Genomic DNA, 17,606 nt, shown 5'->3' on the forward strand with positions numbered 1-17,606 from the left:
ACTAGTATATGCATTTTTGCATACATTGCTTGGTTGGAGAACCTCATTGCAAAACTTGGAAAAGTGCAAATTTCAAAGGATGACTGCCATTTGGTTCATGCATTGTTTCAGGAAATGCAAAATCTGTGAATTCACCTTTAAATGTGAATTTAATCTAATTCTCCCCCATGCCTATATGCAAGCCACTCTTCAGCTAAAGAATAGCGGTAAAAATCCTCTAAAATTCTCTGTACTATTTAGAAATGCTAAAGATGTTCTCAAAGCTAATCTAAAATAATGTAACATGAGCATTGAGAACTGGGAAGCCTTGGCCCATGAGCGTCCCAATTGGAGGCCGGCCATTATCAAAGGTGCTATGGACTTTGAAGAAGCACGAGTACAGGGCGAAAGGGACAAACGAGCAAAGCAGAAGGCACGTCAAGCAAATCCTCATCATGACCATCTCCCATCTGGAAACCTACGTCCTCACTGTGGGAGGCTGTGTGGATCCAGAGTTGGCCTCCACAGTCACTTATGGACTCACTGTTAAAGACCTTACCCTGAAAGACAATCTTACTCGGCCACGAGTGATCACCAATGATATACAGTAAATGCATTAAATAAATAAAATCCATTTAAATAGTATGACAGGAAATAGTATGGCAGGAAGAAGTGTAACAGGTAAAGATTTTCTGACCAGATTATCTTCATGTGAGGAAGAGTTTCACCTAGACCACATTCACGCCATACATTTATTCCACATGGCTTTCCCCAAAGAATCCTGGGAAGTGTAGTTTGTTAAGGATGCTGAGCGTTGTTAAGAGACCTCTATTCCCCTCACAGAGCTCTAATTCCCAGAGTTCCCTGGAAAGAGGGATAGATTGTTAAACCACTCTGAGAACTGTAGCTCTATGAGAGAAACGGGTGTCCTAACAGTTCTTGGCACCTTTCCTAGGGTTTTTTGGGGGAAGCCATGACTGTTTAAAGTGGGATAATAGTGGGGAAAATGCATGGTGTGAATGTGGCCCTACTCTCCTTTTCACAAATCAGGCTACCATTAAACACACACAAACCAACAATGATGGCAGCCCCATTTCCAACCGTCCCTAGGAAGGTACCTCTTGTCCTCAAGCTGAACAATCAAGAGGTGGCATCAGAGAGGAGAACGTCACATCTGCTGCCTGCTAGTCCTCTTTATGGAAATTAAGTGAATCGTGTGCAATCAAATATGCAAAATTAGCCTTTTGCATCACGACACGTTGCCCACCCCGGTGCTACTCCCAAGGTGACCGGTTTGCTTCTGGAAAATGGTACGGCTAAAGCTAGCAAGCAAGCTTCAAAGAGCAGGCGGAGGAGGCAGCTGCGGTGGGAAAGCAGCACAGATGTTTCTCAGGATTTATTAGGGCAGGCTATAATTGGACATGTGGCTTTCTCTTTCAACCCCTCCCCCCGCCGGACTCCAAACTCTACCCTTGTGGCTTCCCTTGACTTCTTTTGGCCTCCCTCCAGTCAGATCGCCAGATGCCAACACTGCATATTTCCCCTTCAACCATTTGAACAAAAGGGGAAGCCTTATCAGGCAGGGGTGGGGAACTCCATGGCTGGGGGCCAAATGTGGCCCTCCAAGCCTCTGGCTGTCAGGACTGTCCACGACCCCTATCCCCAGCCACACCCTCTCTCCAGTGATGCTTCACACCCTCCATGAGTGCTCTGCCAAGCTGAAAGAAACACCCCATCCCAACAAGTAGCTTACCCTCAGCCTCAAATATTTCCCCTTTTCTTTCAGAAATCTTAAAATGTGGGACAAAGCTCCCCACCTGAATCTATGCCTTTCTGTGCCTTTTTCCACCACCAGTTTTCCAGATACCATCACTAAAAGCAAGCGTCCTACCCTTGAACTATAGACTCTCCCCCTCACTATGCTACACCTCCAGATCTGGCCCAGGGAGCCTCTACTCCTTTTGGGGATAAATTAAAAAGCAGAGGAAGTCTGCTGAGAGGAGAAGGCATGGAACCCCGCAAGAGTACCTGAGGCAGCCACGAGTCTAGCTTTAAAGAGGACTGTCCTCTATCTGAAGGTATCCTCTATTGGAAGAGCTGCCTGGTCCAAGCCCATCTTAAAGATGGGCTCCGCTGGGAGGAAGGGCAGGAAGTGAAGGAAGGAAGGAAGGAAGGAAGGAAGGAAGGAAGGAAGGAAGGAAGGAAGGAAGGAAGGAAGGAAGGAAGGAAGGAAGGAAGGAAGGAAGGAAGGAAGGAAGGAAGGAAGGAAGGAAGGAAGGAAGGAAGGAAGGAAGGAAGGAAGGAAGGAAGGATAAAGAACCCCAAGCAGGGACAGCAGAAGGGGCCTTGAGTTGTCCACCAACTGTTAGCATTTGCACAGCAGACTGAGCACACCCAGGTCACCTGGTGCACAACCATCCCCGCTAGGGGAAATGTGTTGGGTTGTATCCCATGCTAATCCTACTCAGAGTGGACCCATTGAAATTAATGGGCATCAGTAACTTTAGCTTTATTGATTTCTTGTTCTGCACTTGTAAGAAATCATCCTTTTAGTGCAGCAGGGCCTACTCTTTGGAACTCCCTGCCTATTGACATCTGCAGACACCTCTGCTGTATTCTTTCTGGCGCCTGCTTAAAAATGTTGTTTAGGCAAGCCTATCCAGACACATAGACATTGATGTGTTTTAAACTTTTTGATCTGTTGCTGTTTTAATTGTTTTAAAATCTTTTTAATTACTTGTTTAACTGTTTTATAGATAATTTTAATGGGGTTTTTTTGGTAAACCACACTGAGGTTTTCTACGATCAACCGGTACACAAATTTTGTTAAATATATAAATAAATTTCAATGGGTGAGTAAAACTTAGCTGCACAAGCCCATTGCATTTCAACCTAAATTACAGTAATTTGTATCCAAGTTTTATTAAAAGTAGATCCATTGAAACTGATGAACGCAAGTTGTTTGTTTCTTTAACAAAATTTGTGTACCGCTTGATCATAAAAAAACTCAAAGCGGTTTACCAAAAAAACCCATTAAAACTATCAATAAAAACAAGTAATTAAAACATTTAAAAGACAATTAAAGTCAGCCTTAAATGGAAAGATTAAAACACATCAACATCTGCATGTTTGGATAGGCTTGCCTAAACAGAAATGTTGTAAGCAGGGGCCAAAAAGAATACAGGAAAGGCGTCTGCCTGATGTCAACAGGCAGAGAGTTCCCAAATACAAGTGCTGTTGCACTAAAAGATGGGTTTCTTACAAGTGCAAAACGAGGATTATGTGGCACCCATAACAGCATCATTTGTGCAGTTGAAGTGGCCAATTGGGCACATATGGAGTACGGCAGACTGGGATAAGGTCTCTGCTGAAAAGGATTGCTGAAAGATCTTCCTCTTTCAACAAGCCTTAGAGAACTTATCCCAGTCTGCGTCTCTATTGGAATTGCTTTGTAAGATGTTTTTAAAGATTTTTTTTTAAAAAAGATGTTTAAGATGTTTTATTTTTAAGATGTTTGAAAGATGTTTTGTTTTTAAGATGCTTTATCCCTTGTTTGCTGCCCTGGGCTCCCTCTGGAACGAAGGGCGGGGTAGAAATTTAATAAATAAATAAATAAGGCAATCCCGCAAGTTAGTCAGGCTCTTTCATTTCAGTGGGTCTACTCTGGGTAAGAGTAGCAATGGATACAGCCCACACAAATTACCACAGGCAAATTTTATGGAAATTGGTCTCCTCCTTTGTCTTCATGCAGTTCCTCTTTCAGAGTGATCTACATGCGGCTAGCCCAGAAGTACTATTTGCAACCTGCACCTTTGCCAGATGTTTGGCTATTCCTCTCCCTCGGTAGGCATCAGGGACTTCCGTATGCTGCAGGTCAACTATCCTCTTCCCCACGTACTCATACAACAGGACTGCTTTGTCATGACAACCTATGGGGAAAAAGAAGACATTCATTTACACACTTATAGAAAGGGGGCCAGGACATTACTACTACTAATAATACTAATAATACTAATACTAATAATAATTTTGGTCATCATAATGGCCAGCAGTGGCAGCTGGTGGCTCTGTGGAGAATCCACTCCGGGGCAGTGGAATCCACTCTAGGTTTTAGTGCCCCATGGACACGGAGCCACCAGCCACCGCTAGGACAGAGTATACATTGGCCAGGATGGGGTGGGGAGCTTGTATATTTTATCAGTCCCTGGGGGATGCAGATTATTTATTTAAAACAAGGGTGGGGAGCCAGAGACCCTTCAGATGTTGTTCAACTACCACTCCTGTCATCTCTGACTATTGACCATGCTGGCTGGGGAAAATGGGAATTACAGTCAAATATCTCAGGGGGGGGCGAGACCAAGGGCAACAGTGTGGTATAGTAGTTAGGCTAGGGGCTGGGAGATCTGGATTCAAATCCCCACTGGGCCCACTGGGTGACCTTGGGCTACTCACCTCTCAGCTTAACCTACCTCACAGGGTTGTTGTAAGAATAAAAAGGAGAGGATGTTCAGGAAATATATTTATTTTATTTTATTATTTGATTTATATCCTGCCCTTCCTCCCAGTAATAATAAATAAAAGCGAAACATCGGGAAGGCCGCAGCTTTCCCATCCCTGCGTTCAAAGACTGATATCAGGATGGAGTGGTGAAGAAAATGCATGGAACTGACTGAAATAGACAACTGTGCCAGATCAAAGGAGAAAAGGAAGGATACAGAATGTTGATTTTGATGAAAGAATGATTTTTGACAAATGTTGGAATACAAGGTATGGATGTTAGATTGGAAAGACGCCTATTTTTGTATATAACAATTCAGAAGAAAAATAAAGTTTCCACTATTTCAGTTTGAGTTCAGGATACCTAAAGGACTGTCTCCTCCCATATGACCCTATCCATCCAGTGCGGCTATCGGGAGAGACCCTCTTGCGTGCCCCAACCCACTCCAAGGTGTAGTTAGGAGGAACATGCATGGGCCCTTGGGTTGCAGCACTTGGCCTTTGGAATTCCCTGCTTCAGGACATCCACTGGCCCTCTCTCAAGTGGCATTCTACCACTACCTGAAGACTCCCCACCTTTCAGATTTTTGGCCTTACAGCGGATTGGTTTCGTTGAGTCTCTTCTGTTATAATCTTGATCTTGATCTGTCAGCTGCCTGCTTTGTTTTTAACTATGTTAATTGCAACTGCATCTTTAACTTCCTGTATTAGCCATCAAGACAGCTTATAAACATGTTTGAACAAAGCTGCTCTCTGTCTTAACTGGGGCAGGCTTCCACATGTAGGTTTGCCATCACAAGTGGGAAGAGTGCTGCTGCGCTCGGGTCCTGCTTGCGGTCTTCCTGTAGGCATTGGGCTGGCCACTGTGAGAACAGGATATTGGAGTAGATGGGTCCTTTGGCCTGATCTTCTTATGCTGTCCTAGAGCAAGCAGACAGTGTCCTACGCCTGCACTCCACACATACAAAACTGCCTTCTGCAGAGTCAGGCCATTCACCTATCTAGCGCAGTACATCTAGATGAGGTGTGGGAAACCTTTGCCCTCCAGACGCTGGTGAACTACAACTCTCATCACCCCTGGCCACGCTTGCTGAGGCAGATGGCAGCTGTAGTTCAGCAACGTCTGGTGGGTCAAAGATTCCCCACTCCTGGTCTAGACCAGCCTTTCCCAACTAGTGGGCTACCAGGTGTTGCTGGACCACAACTCCCATCAGCCTCAGCCAGCATTGCCAATGGTCAGGAAAGATGGGAATTGTGGTCCAACATCATCTGGTGGCCCACTAGTTGGGAAAGGCTGGTCTAGACTGTAGCCCCCCAGGACTTCAGACAGGCCTCTCTCCCAGCCCTATTCGGAGATGTCGGGGATTGAATCAGGAACCTTGTGCATTCAAAGCAGATGCTTTGCCCCAGCTATGACACCAAAAAGGCCAATATCTTCTGACGTCGCTCAAGGAAGGCACACTATTAAAGCAAAGAGCAAGCCCTCTCCGGAATCACCAGCACCACAGAGCATTCTGACAGTGTGCAGATAACCATATCCTGGTCCAGGTATGGGAATCTGTCTGATACAAGATCAAATTATTGATCATCAACAGGCCGTGGCTCACATACACGTACACCTATACCTAAAATAAATAGTAAGAAATAAAACAAGAATGCATCCAGGGCAACATTAGATGCATCCTCCACTTGTCTGAAGGTAACTTTTCCTTTGGAAAAGGATCATTGCTCACTGATAGAGCCATCGCTTGCCAAGCAGAAGGTCCCAGGTTCAATCCCTAGCATCTCCAGGTGGGATGGGGAGAGCTCCTGCCAGTCAGTGTAGGCAGTACTGAGGTAGATTGCCCAATGGTCTGACTTGGCATAAGGCACCTTCCCATGTTCCTAACTAGAACTCTGCGAGCCAGTGTGGTGTAGTGGTTAGAGTGCTGGACCTGGGAGACCAGGGTTCGAATCCCGACACAGCCATGAAGCTCACTGGGTGACCTTGGGCCAGTCACTGCCTCTCAGCCTCATGAAAACCCTATTCATAGGGTCGCCATAAGTCAGAATCGACTTGAAGGCAGTACATTTACATTTTTAACTAGAACTCCTAGTGTTTTTTTTAAAAGTCGTTATCTAATTTTCTTTTAGCTGACACAAAGACTTCAGAGGCTGCACAAAGTAAAAATCATAGCATGAAAGCACCAGATAGTAAAAGGATAGATTAAAGGCCAATTAGAAAATAAAGGTTTGCATTGAAGCTTGTACGCGTAGGCACAAGTTGGACTATGAGGAGAAACTGGGGGGGCTGCTCGTAGGGGCTGCATATGCACATGCATGTACAGCTATTGATTATCCCAGGCAGAATGAAAAGCCTCCAGTTCACTCATGCGCTGAATGGCACAGCAACAACTCTTGTCAATTGAGTCTTGAGAGGATGTTGGCCGGGAGGGGGATCCTTGAGAGAGGGTTAAGGAGGCTGGTACAACCCAACTGGGGATGACAGCAGTCAAGATTTAGGGAGTTTTTCCGCCTCAACAGGCCAAGTGTGTCATGACACGAAGTTTAGCTCAGCGTCACTGGATGGAAACACCCATCGTTGAGAAGAGAACAGGGAACTGAGGAAAGCATTGCCAACAATCATTCACCTGCCTCACTTGATGCTTACTGTGCTTTAGAACATGTGCGCCCAACGAGGTAAATCAGAAAGGGGAAGGGCTGCTGCTCTGTGGTAGAGCATCTGTCCTTCATGCAGGAGGCCCCCCAGTTCAATCCCCGGTGGCACCTCCAGATGGGAGTGGGAGAGACCTCTGCCAGAAAGCCAGGGCAGCCGCTGCCAGGCAGCACTGAGCAAGACCAACCAACAGCCAGACTCAGGCCACATTCACACAGTACAGTTATTCCACTTTAAACAGTCATGGTTTCCCCTAAAGAATCCTGGGAAGTGTAGTTTGTGAAGGGTGCTGAGAGTTGCTAGGAGACCCCTATTCTCCTCACTACAATTCCCTGAGTAGTTTAACAGTCAGTCCTTTTCCCCAGAGAACTCTGGGAATTGCCGGCCTGTAAGGGGACTATGGCTTTCCTAGCAACTCTCAGAATCCTTCACAAACTACACTTCCCAGAATTCTTTGGGAGAAACCATGACTGTTTAAAATGGAACAATAGTGGAATAAATGTACAGTGTGAATGTGGCCTCAGTGTGAGGCCGCTTCCTATGTTCCGGTGAAGCATTTTTTAGAAGTAGGAAGATGACCTACGTCACTTTCTAAGAATGGTAGAGGCCAGAGCTTTCTCTGTTAGTGACTATACACACCAGTTCAGAGTACAACCACCTCTTTTTTTTGCTGCCCATGGCAACCATTTTGTGCTGGCACTTTTACCAAGGTGTGAGTACCAGTGTGCAATTTTTCACCAAAAAAACCCCAAAAATGAGTGGAGGCAATTGACTGCTCTCAAGACATAGATTTTTTCCCCTGTCCTGGGGCCACCTAAAAAAAAATCTGCAGGGTTTGGAGTGATTCCCTTTGCATCAGGGAAAGCTGGCTGGGCTTTCGTACTGAACTGCTAACACCTGTGTCTCAAAAGACTCCCCCCCCCCAAAATCTCCGGAGCAATTTTGCAACTGTTTTTAAGTCTTAATATACATATTTGTATGCAAGTTTGCATAAGGTATATAGTTTTTCACAGCAATTTCCCGATACAATGCATTTTTCTGTTATTTACATAAAGAGAATTCATTTTATGCTTATTTTATATCCTGGTATATACATTTTGGTACACATTGCTTGAGTGGAGAAATATATTGCAAAATTCAGAGAAGTGCAAATTCCAAAGGAAGGCTGAATTTTGGTTCTCTTATTGTTTCTGGAATTAGGTAGATTCACCATTAAATGCAAACTGAATTGAATTTCTCCTCAATCCCTATATGAGGTTCAGTAGTGGACCCAAGATGTGAAGCTTTTCACTTGTGGCATTCCTAGAAGCTGCCATATGCCTAGTGAAGCCTTGACTTTTTAAAGAAGCTTTTGGGGAAAGCTGACGCTGCAGACCTGGTGCTAGCTATCGGTCTTGTGGGCATCGGCCAAGAGCCCTCCGGGAGGGGGACTTAGAAGGGCCTCTCACCAGTTGGCCATGCCACCAATCACTACCGCCCCCCCAGTCGGGCCCCTGGATGCTTTCCTGGCAGTGCTGCTTTTGAAGGGTTGCAAAGCTAAGCTCCCATCTGTTGAGGCTATCCATCATCTTAAGTCACCCCAAAACAGAATGCCTCGGTCCATTGATCTATAACAATTTCATAGATCTACAGTCTAGATAGAACCAAAGAGATATGAAATCTATGAATTTTGTAGAATTATTACATCATAGGGCATTATATTTTGGGGTAACTTAAGATGGTGTGCAGCCATTATTGATGGGAGCCAAGATCTGTTCCCATTCAAAAGCACTGCTGCCTGTTCATCACTGAAGTGCACGAGGGGGCTAGTGAAGTGCAGTCAGGTGCTGCCACCGCTGCAGACGTGGCAGCAGAGAAAGCATGAGGTGGCATCAGCTGACGCCACAGGCACCAGAAGCAGTGCCACGGGCTACCCACCCTATCTGGCGTCTCAAAACCCTCATGGGTGGATATTCGAACACACACACACACATACATAAACACATGGAAAATGTGCATGCACTATGGTGCATGGAAAATGGAAATGGACTGCCTTCAAGTCGATCCCGACTTATGGCGACCCTATGAATAGAGTTTTCATGGTAAGCGGTATTCAGAGGGGATTTACTATTGCCTCCCTCTGAGGCTGAGAGGCAATGACTGCCCAAGGTCATGCAGTGAGCTTCATGGCTGTGCAGGGATTCGAACCCTGGTCTCCCAGGTCGTAGTCCAGCACCTTAACCACTACACCACACTGGCTCTCTGGTGCATACACAACCTTAATTTGTACCCTTTGCAGTCTCTCCAATGCTTATAATCACAGATGAGACAACACAGATCGATTATTCCTCCTGGGCCTTCTGACTAGGCAACAGGAAACTGCTACGAATGCTTTTCAAGCAAGCGCCCACAGGAGAGAGAGGGGTGGGGAGAGGCAGGTTGCAGAATTAAGAGGAACAGTTTGTTCCGAGAGCTTGCTGCCTTCATGTGATTCAGGACAACCTCTGTTTGGAGAGGGTTGTTTTTGCTCAACCCCAAGCAACTGGCACATTACTGAACAGAAAGACAGACAAACAAAGAGACCACAACACAGAGGGTTTAAGTCATGGGAGCTCCAGGGAACTTGTCTGGCAAACAGGCGAGCTCATGTTTTACAATGCAAAGCTTCCTCTTTAGGAGTCACCTTTGGATTCAAATCAAGAAGGCAACTGGGCAGGTCAATGGAAAAAAACCCTATATGTACTACTGCCCATAAGTTACTGTGAACACGTTTGGTTTGGATGGGCAGAACATTGCAAATATGTGTTCAGATTTGAGGAAGCTTGGAAGAGGCCACTAACACAAGACAAATGCTTGAGTTATGAGAGCAGGGGGGAACATAGCCGGATCCTTGTTGAAATCCACCAGCTCGATCTCTCCCTTCCTCGAATTTTAGCCCTACTGTTTCTCGCCAATAGGCATCTAAAAACGCACTCATTTATGGAGGCCAACAGAAATGTGAGTGGGTCAGGCCATCTCTAGCGAGCACACACACACCCAATTCAAGAACTGACTTTGTTATGGGGTGGCCATGTGCACTACTTCAGAAAGGACAGACCTCTGTCTGAAAGTCTGTCTAGCCCACGTTTGGTCGAAAGATAAAGCCTAAGTAGGGAAAGCAGGAGGGGCCTTGAAGTTGTCCATCAAAAGTGAGCACCTGGACAGCAGTCTGAACAGACACACAGCTCACCTGGTCACAGGTGCACCTGGGGAGATGCACTGTATCTCTGTTTAATGTATTTATTTATTTGAGCTGAAGGTGGCATACAAACATCATTTCCCCCCACCAATTTTATCCTCACAACAACTCTGTGAGGTAGGCTAGGCTGAGAGAACAGTGACTAGCCCATGGTCACTCAGTGAGCTTCATGACTGAGCAGAGATTTGAACCCTGGTCTCCCAGGTCCCAGTCCAACACGTTAGCCACTACACCACACTGTACACACCAGTGTAGTAATTACAGTAAACAGAGTAATTATTTTAAAATTTGCATACACACATATTTAACAGAAACATATAGGGCCTGCTACAGCTTCCTCCGTGGCGCAGAGAGGTAAGCAGCAGTAACGCAGCTGAAGCTCTGCTCATGGCTGGAGTTCGATTCCAACGGAAGGAGGAAGTCGAATCTCCGGTAAAAGGGGTCGAGGTCCACTCAGCCTTCCATCCATCAGTGGCCGGTAAAATGAGTACCCGGCATATGCTGGGGGGTAAAGAAAGGCTGGGGAAGGAACTGGCAATCCCACCCCATATATACGGTCAGCCTAGTAAACGTCGCAAGACGTCACCCTAAGAGTCGGAAACGACTCGCACTATAAGTGCGGGGACACCTTTACTTTTACAGCTTCCTGGGGGCCCTTTGGTTACCCATAAGCCCCTTGTCCCCTTGCTTTCCTTCTTAAACCACACTCCTTCCCCCTCTTGGCCCTACCTACCCCTCTAAAGTACAACAAATCTTGACCAATACGGTAAGCCCCTCTTGCCAAAGAAAAGCAATACAACATTTTGAACTTTTGAAATGAGTGTCATTGCTGCATCACTGAACGAAGACACCACACCCACACATGTGCAATTAAGCCTTCGGTCTCTCTCCACTAATCTCATTTCACACTTTTTTTGGGGGGGGGGAGAGATAAAAATGTAACATTTTTGTACCGGCAAAGCATGTAAACAAAAATATATGATGTTATAGCAATATCCGTAAGCTGAATCATCTGGTGGGGTTGGACTGGGGTGCCTCTGAGCTCCTGGGCCAGTGCTCCACCCGGCCCACTGCTGGAGCTGGGCCCATGCAGAGTCTATGCACATTGGTGCTCTTTCTTTCTGGCAAGGCATTTCCTCTTTTGGCGGGGGCAACATGTTAGCTGCCATCCTAAGTAACTCTCAGGCATGAGTCTACATCTGGAGTAGGATGAAGTGGTAAGATTCCTGAGGTGGTAGAGGGCACTGACAACAAGCAGGGGCAATGTGTAGAGCCAGTAGTGATGTAGTGCCGACCTGGGCTCCTACTGGGAAGAAGGGCAGGATATAAATCTAAGAAATAAATAATAGTGGACTGGGACCTGGGAGACCAGGGCTGAAATCTCCACTCAGGCATGAAACACCCTTGGGCCAGTCACCAACTCTCTAATCTACCTCGCAGGGTTGTTGTGAGGAAAAAATGGAGAAGGTGGAGGACAGCCACACACATGCCACCTTGAGCTCTTTGAAAGAAAAGTGGGATGTAAGTACAATAATAATACTCTTCCAGGGCAAGCACCAGCCTGCAGTGAGCCCTTGAAAGCAGTGGTGGCACCATTGCTGTTGCATTAAATAGGCCTGGCTGCGTCAGTGTGCTGTATGTGCATGGCTGCCATCACCCAAGATGGCTGAAGGGATGTGCTGACGCCCCCACCACCATGATGGCAAGCATGCGCACACAGCACGCTGACATGGGAAGTGACGTTGGCAGCCTGCAGCAGTAGAATGTTCAATGCAATGGAGATGCTATCTCCCATCTTCAACCACAAATCCACAGATATGCCATGGGCCACCTGAAAAAGCTTGTCGGCCACTGGTGGTCCATGCACCACAGTTGAGGAATCCCCTGACCTATACATCTTGTTTTCATTGTAAAGAGCAAATACTAACCATCTGTTCCCTGCTCATTTTTCCAAACTCTCCATTCTTGTTTAAATATTACCCTATCATGTTCCACACACTCTTCTCGACATCTCTTTTTGGTGTTAAAGAAAAATTAAAGCCTTCCATAACAATGCCTTTTCACTTGAACAATTTTATTAAAACAACAAGAACCACAAAAGTGATTTGCAGCTCAGCAGATTTCCTATGGGAATCCATCACTATGAAACTATGTTAACCATGTGCTATTTAAAGAGGCTGTTTGGCTGGACTGTGTTCTTTGTAGCCCTTCAGCCGTCCTAGCAAAATTCATTTGCTGTTTACTTTCGCCCATTGTTAGGCCTGAAAAATAGTATGTGGTACTTAGTGAAAAATAAGATCTCTCTGTGACTATTCTTAGCAGCTTATGAACAACGTCTCCTACTGGGTATATCATTTTTGAATTGTTTACCCACTTTAATATACCCTGCAATTTGAGGAAGGGCAAGCACTTAGATTCTTTTTTTTAAAAAAAACAAAACAAAACTGGTAGTTCTTAGCTTAAAAATAAAGCAAGAGAAAGAGGAAAAGTGGAACAGATCTTGGCATACTGAGAACAGACAACAAGTATTTTCATTGAGAGAAAGTTATTCACACAATACACCAAATATTTTAGCTCATGCTAATGTAAGTAGCCACTTGCCCAATCACCCACAGTGAGCAGGAATGTGTGGCAGGCAATCATCCCATTTACAAATGGGAGGAGAGGTAGTTTTTCCCTTCAGGTCATCATTGGGTTATAAATGACTACAAGGCTATTAATACCTCTGATTGGGCAGGCTATTAACTTCTGTGGATTTATTTGCACAGCAGTTTTGACCAATCATATCCTTTGTCTTGAGACCAAATGGCATGCCAATCAAGAAGCATCTTCATCACTTTCTTTCCCTCCCCCCCATATTTATTCAACTTATTTTGTATTGCATTTGTAATCCATCTCATGACTTTGATGCAAAATTTACTTGCATGACTTACTTGATCACTAAGATCCACCTGGTCCAGCACCTTGTTCTCAGTGGCCAACCAGTTGCCCATGGGAAGCCCGAAAGCAGGACCTCAGCATAACAGCGCTCTCCCCACTCCAGCAACTGGTATTCAGAAGCATTCTGCCTCCCATAGTGTGTACCTTCAAGTCGATTCCGACTTATGGCAACCCTATGAATAGGATTTTCATGAGGCTGAGAGGCAGTGACTGGCCCAAGGTCACCCAGTGAGCTTCATGGCTATGTGGGGATTTGAACCCTGGTCTCCCAGGTCGTGGTCCAACAGCCACTACACCACAATGGTAGAGGGAAAACATAGCCATGATAACTAGTCGCCATTGAAAGCTAGCAGAGATGGTGGCCATCACTACCTCCTGGGAATGCAAATTCCACTAGTAGCCATTGAAAGCCATCCAAGATGGTGGCCATCACTTCCTCCTGAGGATGCAAATTCCTGGGGATGCAAATCATACAATGTATAAAGTCCTTTCTTTTATCTGTCCTGAATCTTCCAACATTCAGCTTTACTGATTGGCCCAGAGTTCTCCTATTAATGAGAGAGCCCTACTACCAAGGCTACCAAGAGGTCTTCTGTATCTTTAAAAGTTGTGCATGGGCAAGGGAGAATTTCACCTTGTGGTTTTTCCCATTACAGTGTTGCAGGAAAACCTGCACTTGGCTGAATTTTCTCTTCTCTTAAAGATACAGAATCATTCTCAGGCCCTGAGCCTGGCAACCCTAACCAACGGTCTGATCAGAAGGCAGTTTCCTATGTTTTTGCTGTATACCATCACAAAGAAAGGGGGCACTGTGATGTTCCTATATTAATGTATATATGGTAAGTGTTGGTTGTTTAGAAGATATATGGTAAGTGGAGTGAAAGAGGGGGAGTGAATGGGCAGTAGAATGCGAGATGATTGGCTGAGTGTTTAAAATGGCTGAATGTATAAAAGGAAGAGTGAGAGTGGAATCAGGGGGGGGGAGAAGATAACTGAGTGGGTTGCTTGGTGGGGTTTAGAGAGTTGTTTATCAGGAGGGAGGTGGAGTTCGGATTAGTATTGAGTAAAACCATATGCTTATGTGCCTTAAGAAGAAATCTTGTTAATCTTGTTAGCTTTGTTATGTGTAATAAATACTTAATTTGCTTTACCAAAGGCCTGATCCTTGGCTGGGGTTTCACAGACCAGAAGGGAGGGTAAGGTAATGACCAAGGCTGAAGGGGAACTGTAACAAATGGTGGCAGCGGTGAAGAGAATAACAATACCAGTATTCAGAGTCTCTGGGAATACTAGTATTGGGACGTTACTGGTGGTTGCCTAGCAGGGGGATCTGTTGAGATCTGTGCTAGAGCAGGGAGAGAAACCATAAGAGAGAGCGGTCCGGACTGGTGGAGTCCCTGGTGGTGCCTAGTGACAGGCAATAACCACGAGCAGGTAGGAACCTGACAGGGAGAGCCAGGGAAGGACGCATCACAGGCACCACTTGCTGTTCTGCTTCATGTAACAAGCATACAAAGAGCCCTGTTGGATCAGGCCAATGGCCCATCTAGTCCAGCATCCTTTTCTCACAACCGCTAACCAGGAGCCTGTGGGAAGCCCACATGCAGGATATGAGTGCAACAGCATTCTCCCCTACTGTGGTTTCCAGCAACTGGCATTCAGAGTAGAGATGGGAGATGAATTTCAATTTGGTTGGCATGTAAAGCCAACTTTATCAAATCTGCACTTTCTGAAACATGAGAACTGAAACACAGCCATCCTTCAAAATTCATACGTCTCTGAATTTTGCGATGTAGTGTTCTCCAACCAACCAATGTTTACAAAAATGAACGTATTAGGGGAAAGTGTGCATAAAAATGAAACTATCTGTGAAAATGACATACAAGACATTATATTAGGAGAAATTGCTTGCAAAAAGGTGTCTGTTGCATGCAAAAAGGTATTTATTAGAAGAAATTTGTGCTAAAAAGCTGAAGAAGTTTCATGAGGATATTTAAAAAGTTAATTGCTGCAGAAATGTGGAGAACTGAATTTAAGACTGACAAAATGAGAACCTGAGAGCAGCAAAATTCACTCTTTCCATCCTTCATTCAGAAGCATACTGCCTCCAGCTGTGGAGATGGAACATAGCCGTTAGGGCCAGAAGCCACTGGTAGTTTTATCCTCCATAATTTGTCAAACCCTCTTTTAAAGTCATCCAAACTGGTGGCTATCACTGCCTCTTGTGAGAGCAAATTCCACAGTTTAAAATTTAAATTTCCAAGCAAAATGCCTTGAAGAAGCCTCGAACCACAGCAGTTATAGATATTCAGTAACAAGGGGAGGCCCTCTGCACATGGTTGTGGGGTAGCATTTTTTACAACCAATATTTTAGGACTCTCAAGTCACATAACAGGAAGCAAGACTGCAACCAATGCTAGAGAGTCTCTGTCCAACTACTCAAAAGCAAACCACTTTGAAAAGTCAGTAGACCTTAACTTGCTAGTAAGCATGCACAGGATTAGGCCGCACATTTTGGTAAGCAGCGTCTTAACAACTTGAGCACTATTTCAAAGCAAGCAAGGAACCAGACTTATAGAAGTAATCTTGTTCGTTACAGGATCACTTAGAATTAGCAGGTTGAGAGAAAGGAAAAAAGAAAAACAAATGAATCAATCAATCAAATTAAACATGTCTGGCAGAACAAAAAGGGAGGTGGGTTCTAGTGTGAACCTCAACAGTTTATTTAAAAATAGATCCTGCAAAGACAGGTGTTCCCTTACCAACCGGAGAGTAACCAACACAGCAACGAGAAGCTTCCGGAGAGAAAAGTAACCGAGATGGGTTCAGAGGAAATAAGAGCACAGCTCACAACGGGGGGGGGGAGGGGGCCGGGGAGTCCCAGAAGAGAAGGCTGGAATAAAATACCTTGGTCACCCCCTTCCCTCTCCGCTCCCCCTATTCCTTTCCCTTTCCCTCACTCTCTTGGTTTCCAGTTGCTAAGAGGTTGACACACCATAACTAATCTGTTGCATAACCACCTCACTGCAGCAGGAAAAACGATGGGGGGGGGAACGGGGGAAAACTAATTTTGAGGAAAGAGAAAGAATAAAATAAAAAGCCCTCCAAGAACAAAACAAAAACATTTGCCTAGCAGTCTCTCAAGGAAGCACACCCGCCTGGGGAGGGTTTAAAAAAGAAACAAACATGCATTCATCACCAGCCTTCCAAACAAAAGATTAAGCCGCGAAGGGGGGGGCAATCCGATAGGAGTTCAAGCTGGCCAAAAGGGAGGGGGGGAAGACAGGAGAGACACGGAAGATCCCCCTCCCGGCGCGGCGCTCCTTGTCTCTCTCCACCACCACCACCACCGATGCGCTTTTTACCATTCAGCCTGACGGTGAACTGCCTCCTCTTCCGATCGTGTTCCACCTGGATCGGGCAGCTGGGCTCCAGGATATTGAGCTGACCTGCCTGGGCCATGATGCGGAAGGGGCGAGCCGTGCTGGCGCCTTCGTGGGCGCCCTCTCCGTGGGCCCGGTTCTTTTGTGAGCGTGCGGGGTGCCTGCGGGGTGCCTGCGGGGTGCCTGCGACGGCCTCCCCCCCGCTTTCTCGGCTCCTTGTCCCTCCTCCTCCCTCCTCCTCCTCCTCCTCCTCTCTCAGACCAGCCGGAGGGATCCCCAAAAATGTTGGGGGAACAACTATCAGCGAGCACAGCCCTCCTGTTCCCTCTTCTTCTTCTTCTTTTTCTTCTTCTTCCTCCTCCTCCTCCTCTTCCCCCGACAAGCTAACTTCAGTGGAGAAAGAGTCCAGCACAATGACCAAAGAGAGACATCATAATCTCCTGCTGAAACTGACAAACAGCAGCAGCAGCAGCAGCAGCAGAAACAAAAAAAGGCCAAGAAATCAGCTGTGGGCTCACGTGCCAGCGGCCCGGCCAATGGCTTCTTCCCTTTTTTGTTTTGATACATTCCATTCCACTCTTAAAGGGGACGCAGCCCCTGTTTAGCTGAGCTGTCCGTTTCATCTTTCTTTCCCCCCCCTTCCAAATCTTCTCCATTTGTAATCTTTTGTGTGTTTTGGTGTGAGTTTTTTTTTCCCGGGTTGCAGCAGGCCGGAGGTTATCTTAAAGCGGGAAAGAAAAATGGGAAGAATCCCTAACTCATCCTCTCTACTTTAGACTGGCTGATTTCTTTGTGTTTCCAGAGGGGTGTTGGTGTTGTAATATCTGGTTGTGGTTCTGGACTGTTTTTTTCTACTTTTGTGCCACAGTGGATGTGTCCACCAGGACATTTCTTCTGAAGGGAAGTTTAAAAAAACTGTAAATGTACTGCCTTC

General features: G+C 45.8%; 1 protein-coding gene across 1 annotated transcript in view; it reads right to left on the reverse strand.

The window, feature by feature from the left end:
• The window catches only part of NATD1 (N-acetyltransferase domain containing 1), a 33,579-nt gene extending 16,477 nt beyond the window's left edge, over window positions 1-17,102 (reverse strand). Inside the window, exons 1-2 of the mRNA XM_061599990.1 lie at window positions 16,655-17,102; window positions 3,790-3,908 (exon numbers count right to left, since the gene is read on the reverse strand). Of these exons, the coding sequence (XP_061455974.1) occupies window positions 3,790-3,908; window positions 16,655-16,751 (216 nt within the window). The 5' untranslated portion in view covers window positions 16,752-17,102. The remainder of the gene's footprint in view (window positions 1-3,789; window positions 3,909-16,654) is intronic.
• Between the last annotated feature and the right edge of the window lie 504 nt (window positions 17,103-17,606).

Source organism: Rhineura floridana, chromosome 17 (assembly GCF_030035675.1).
Source record: "Rhineura floridana isolate rRhiFlo1 chromosome 17, rRhiFlo1.hap2, whole genome shotgun sequence".
Lineage (NCBI taxonomy): Eukaryota > Metazoa > Chordata > Lepidosauria > Squamata > Rhineuridae > Rhineura > Rhineura floridana.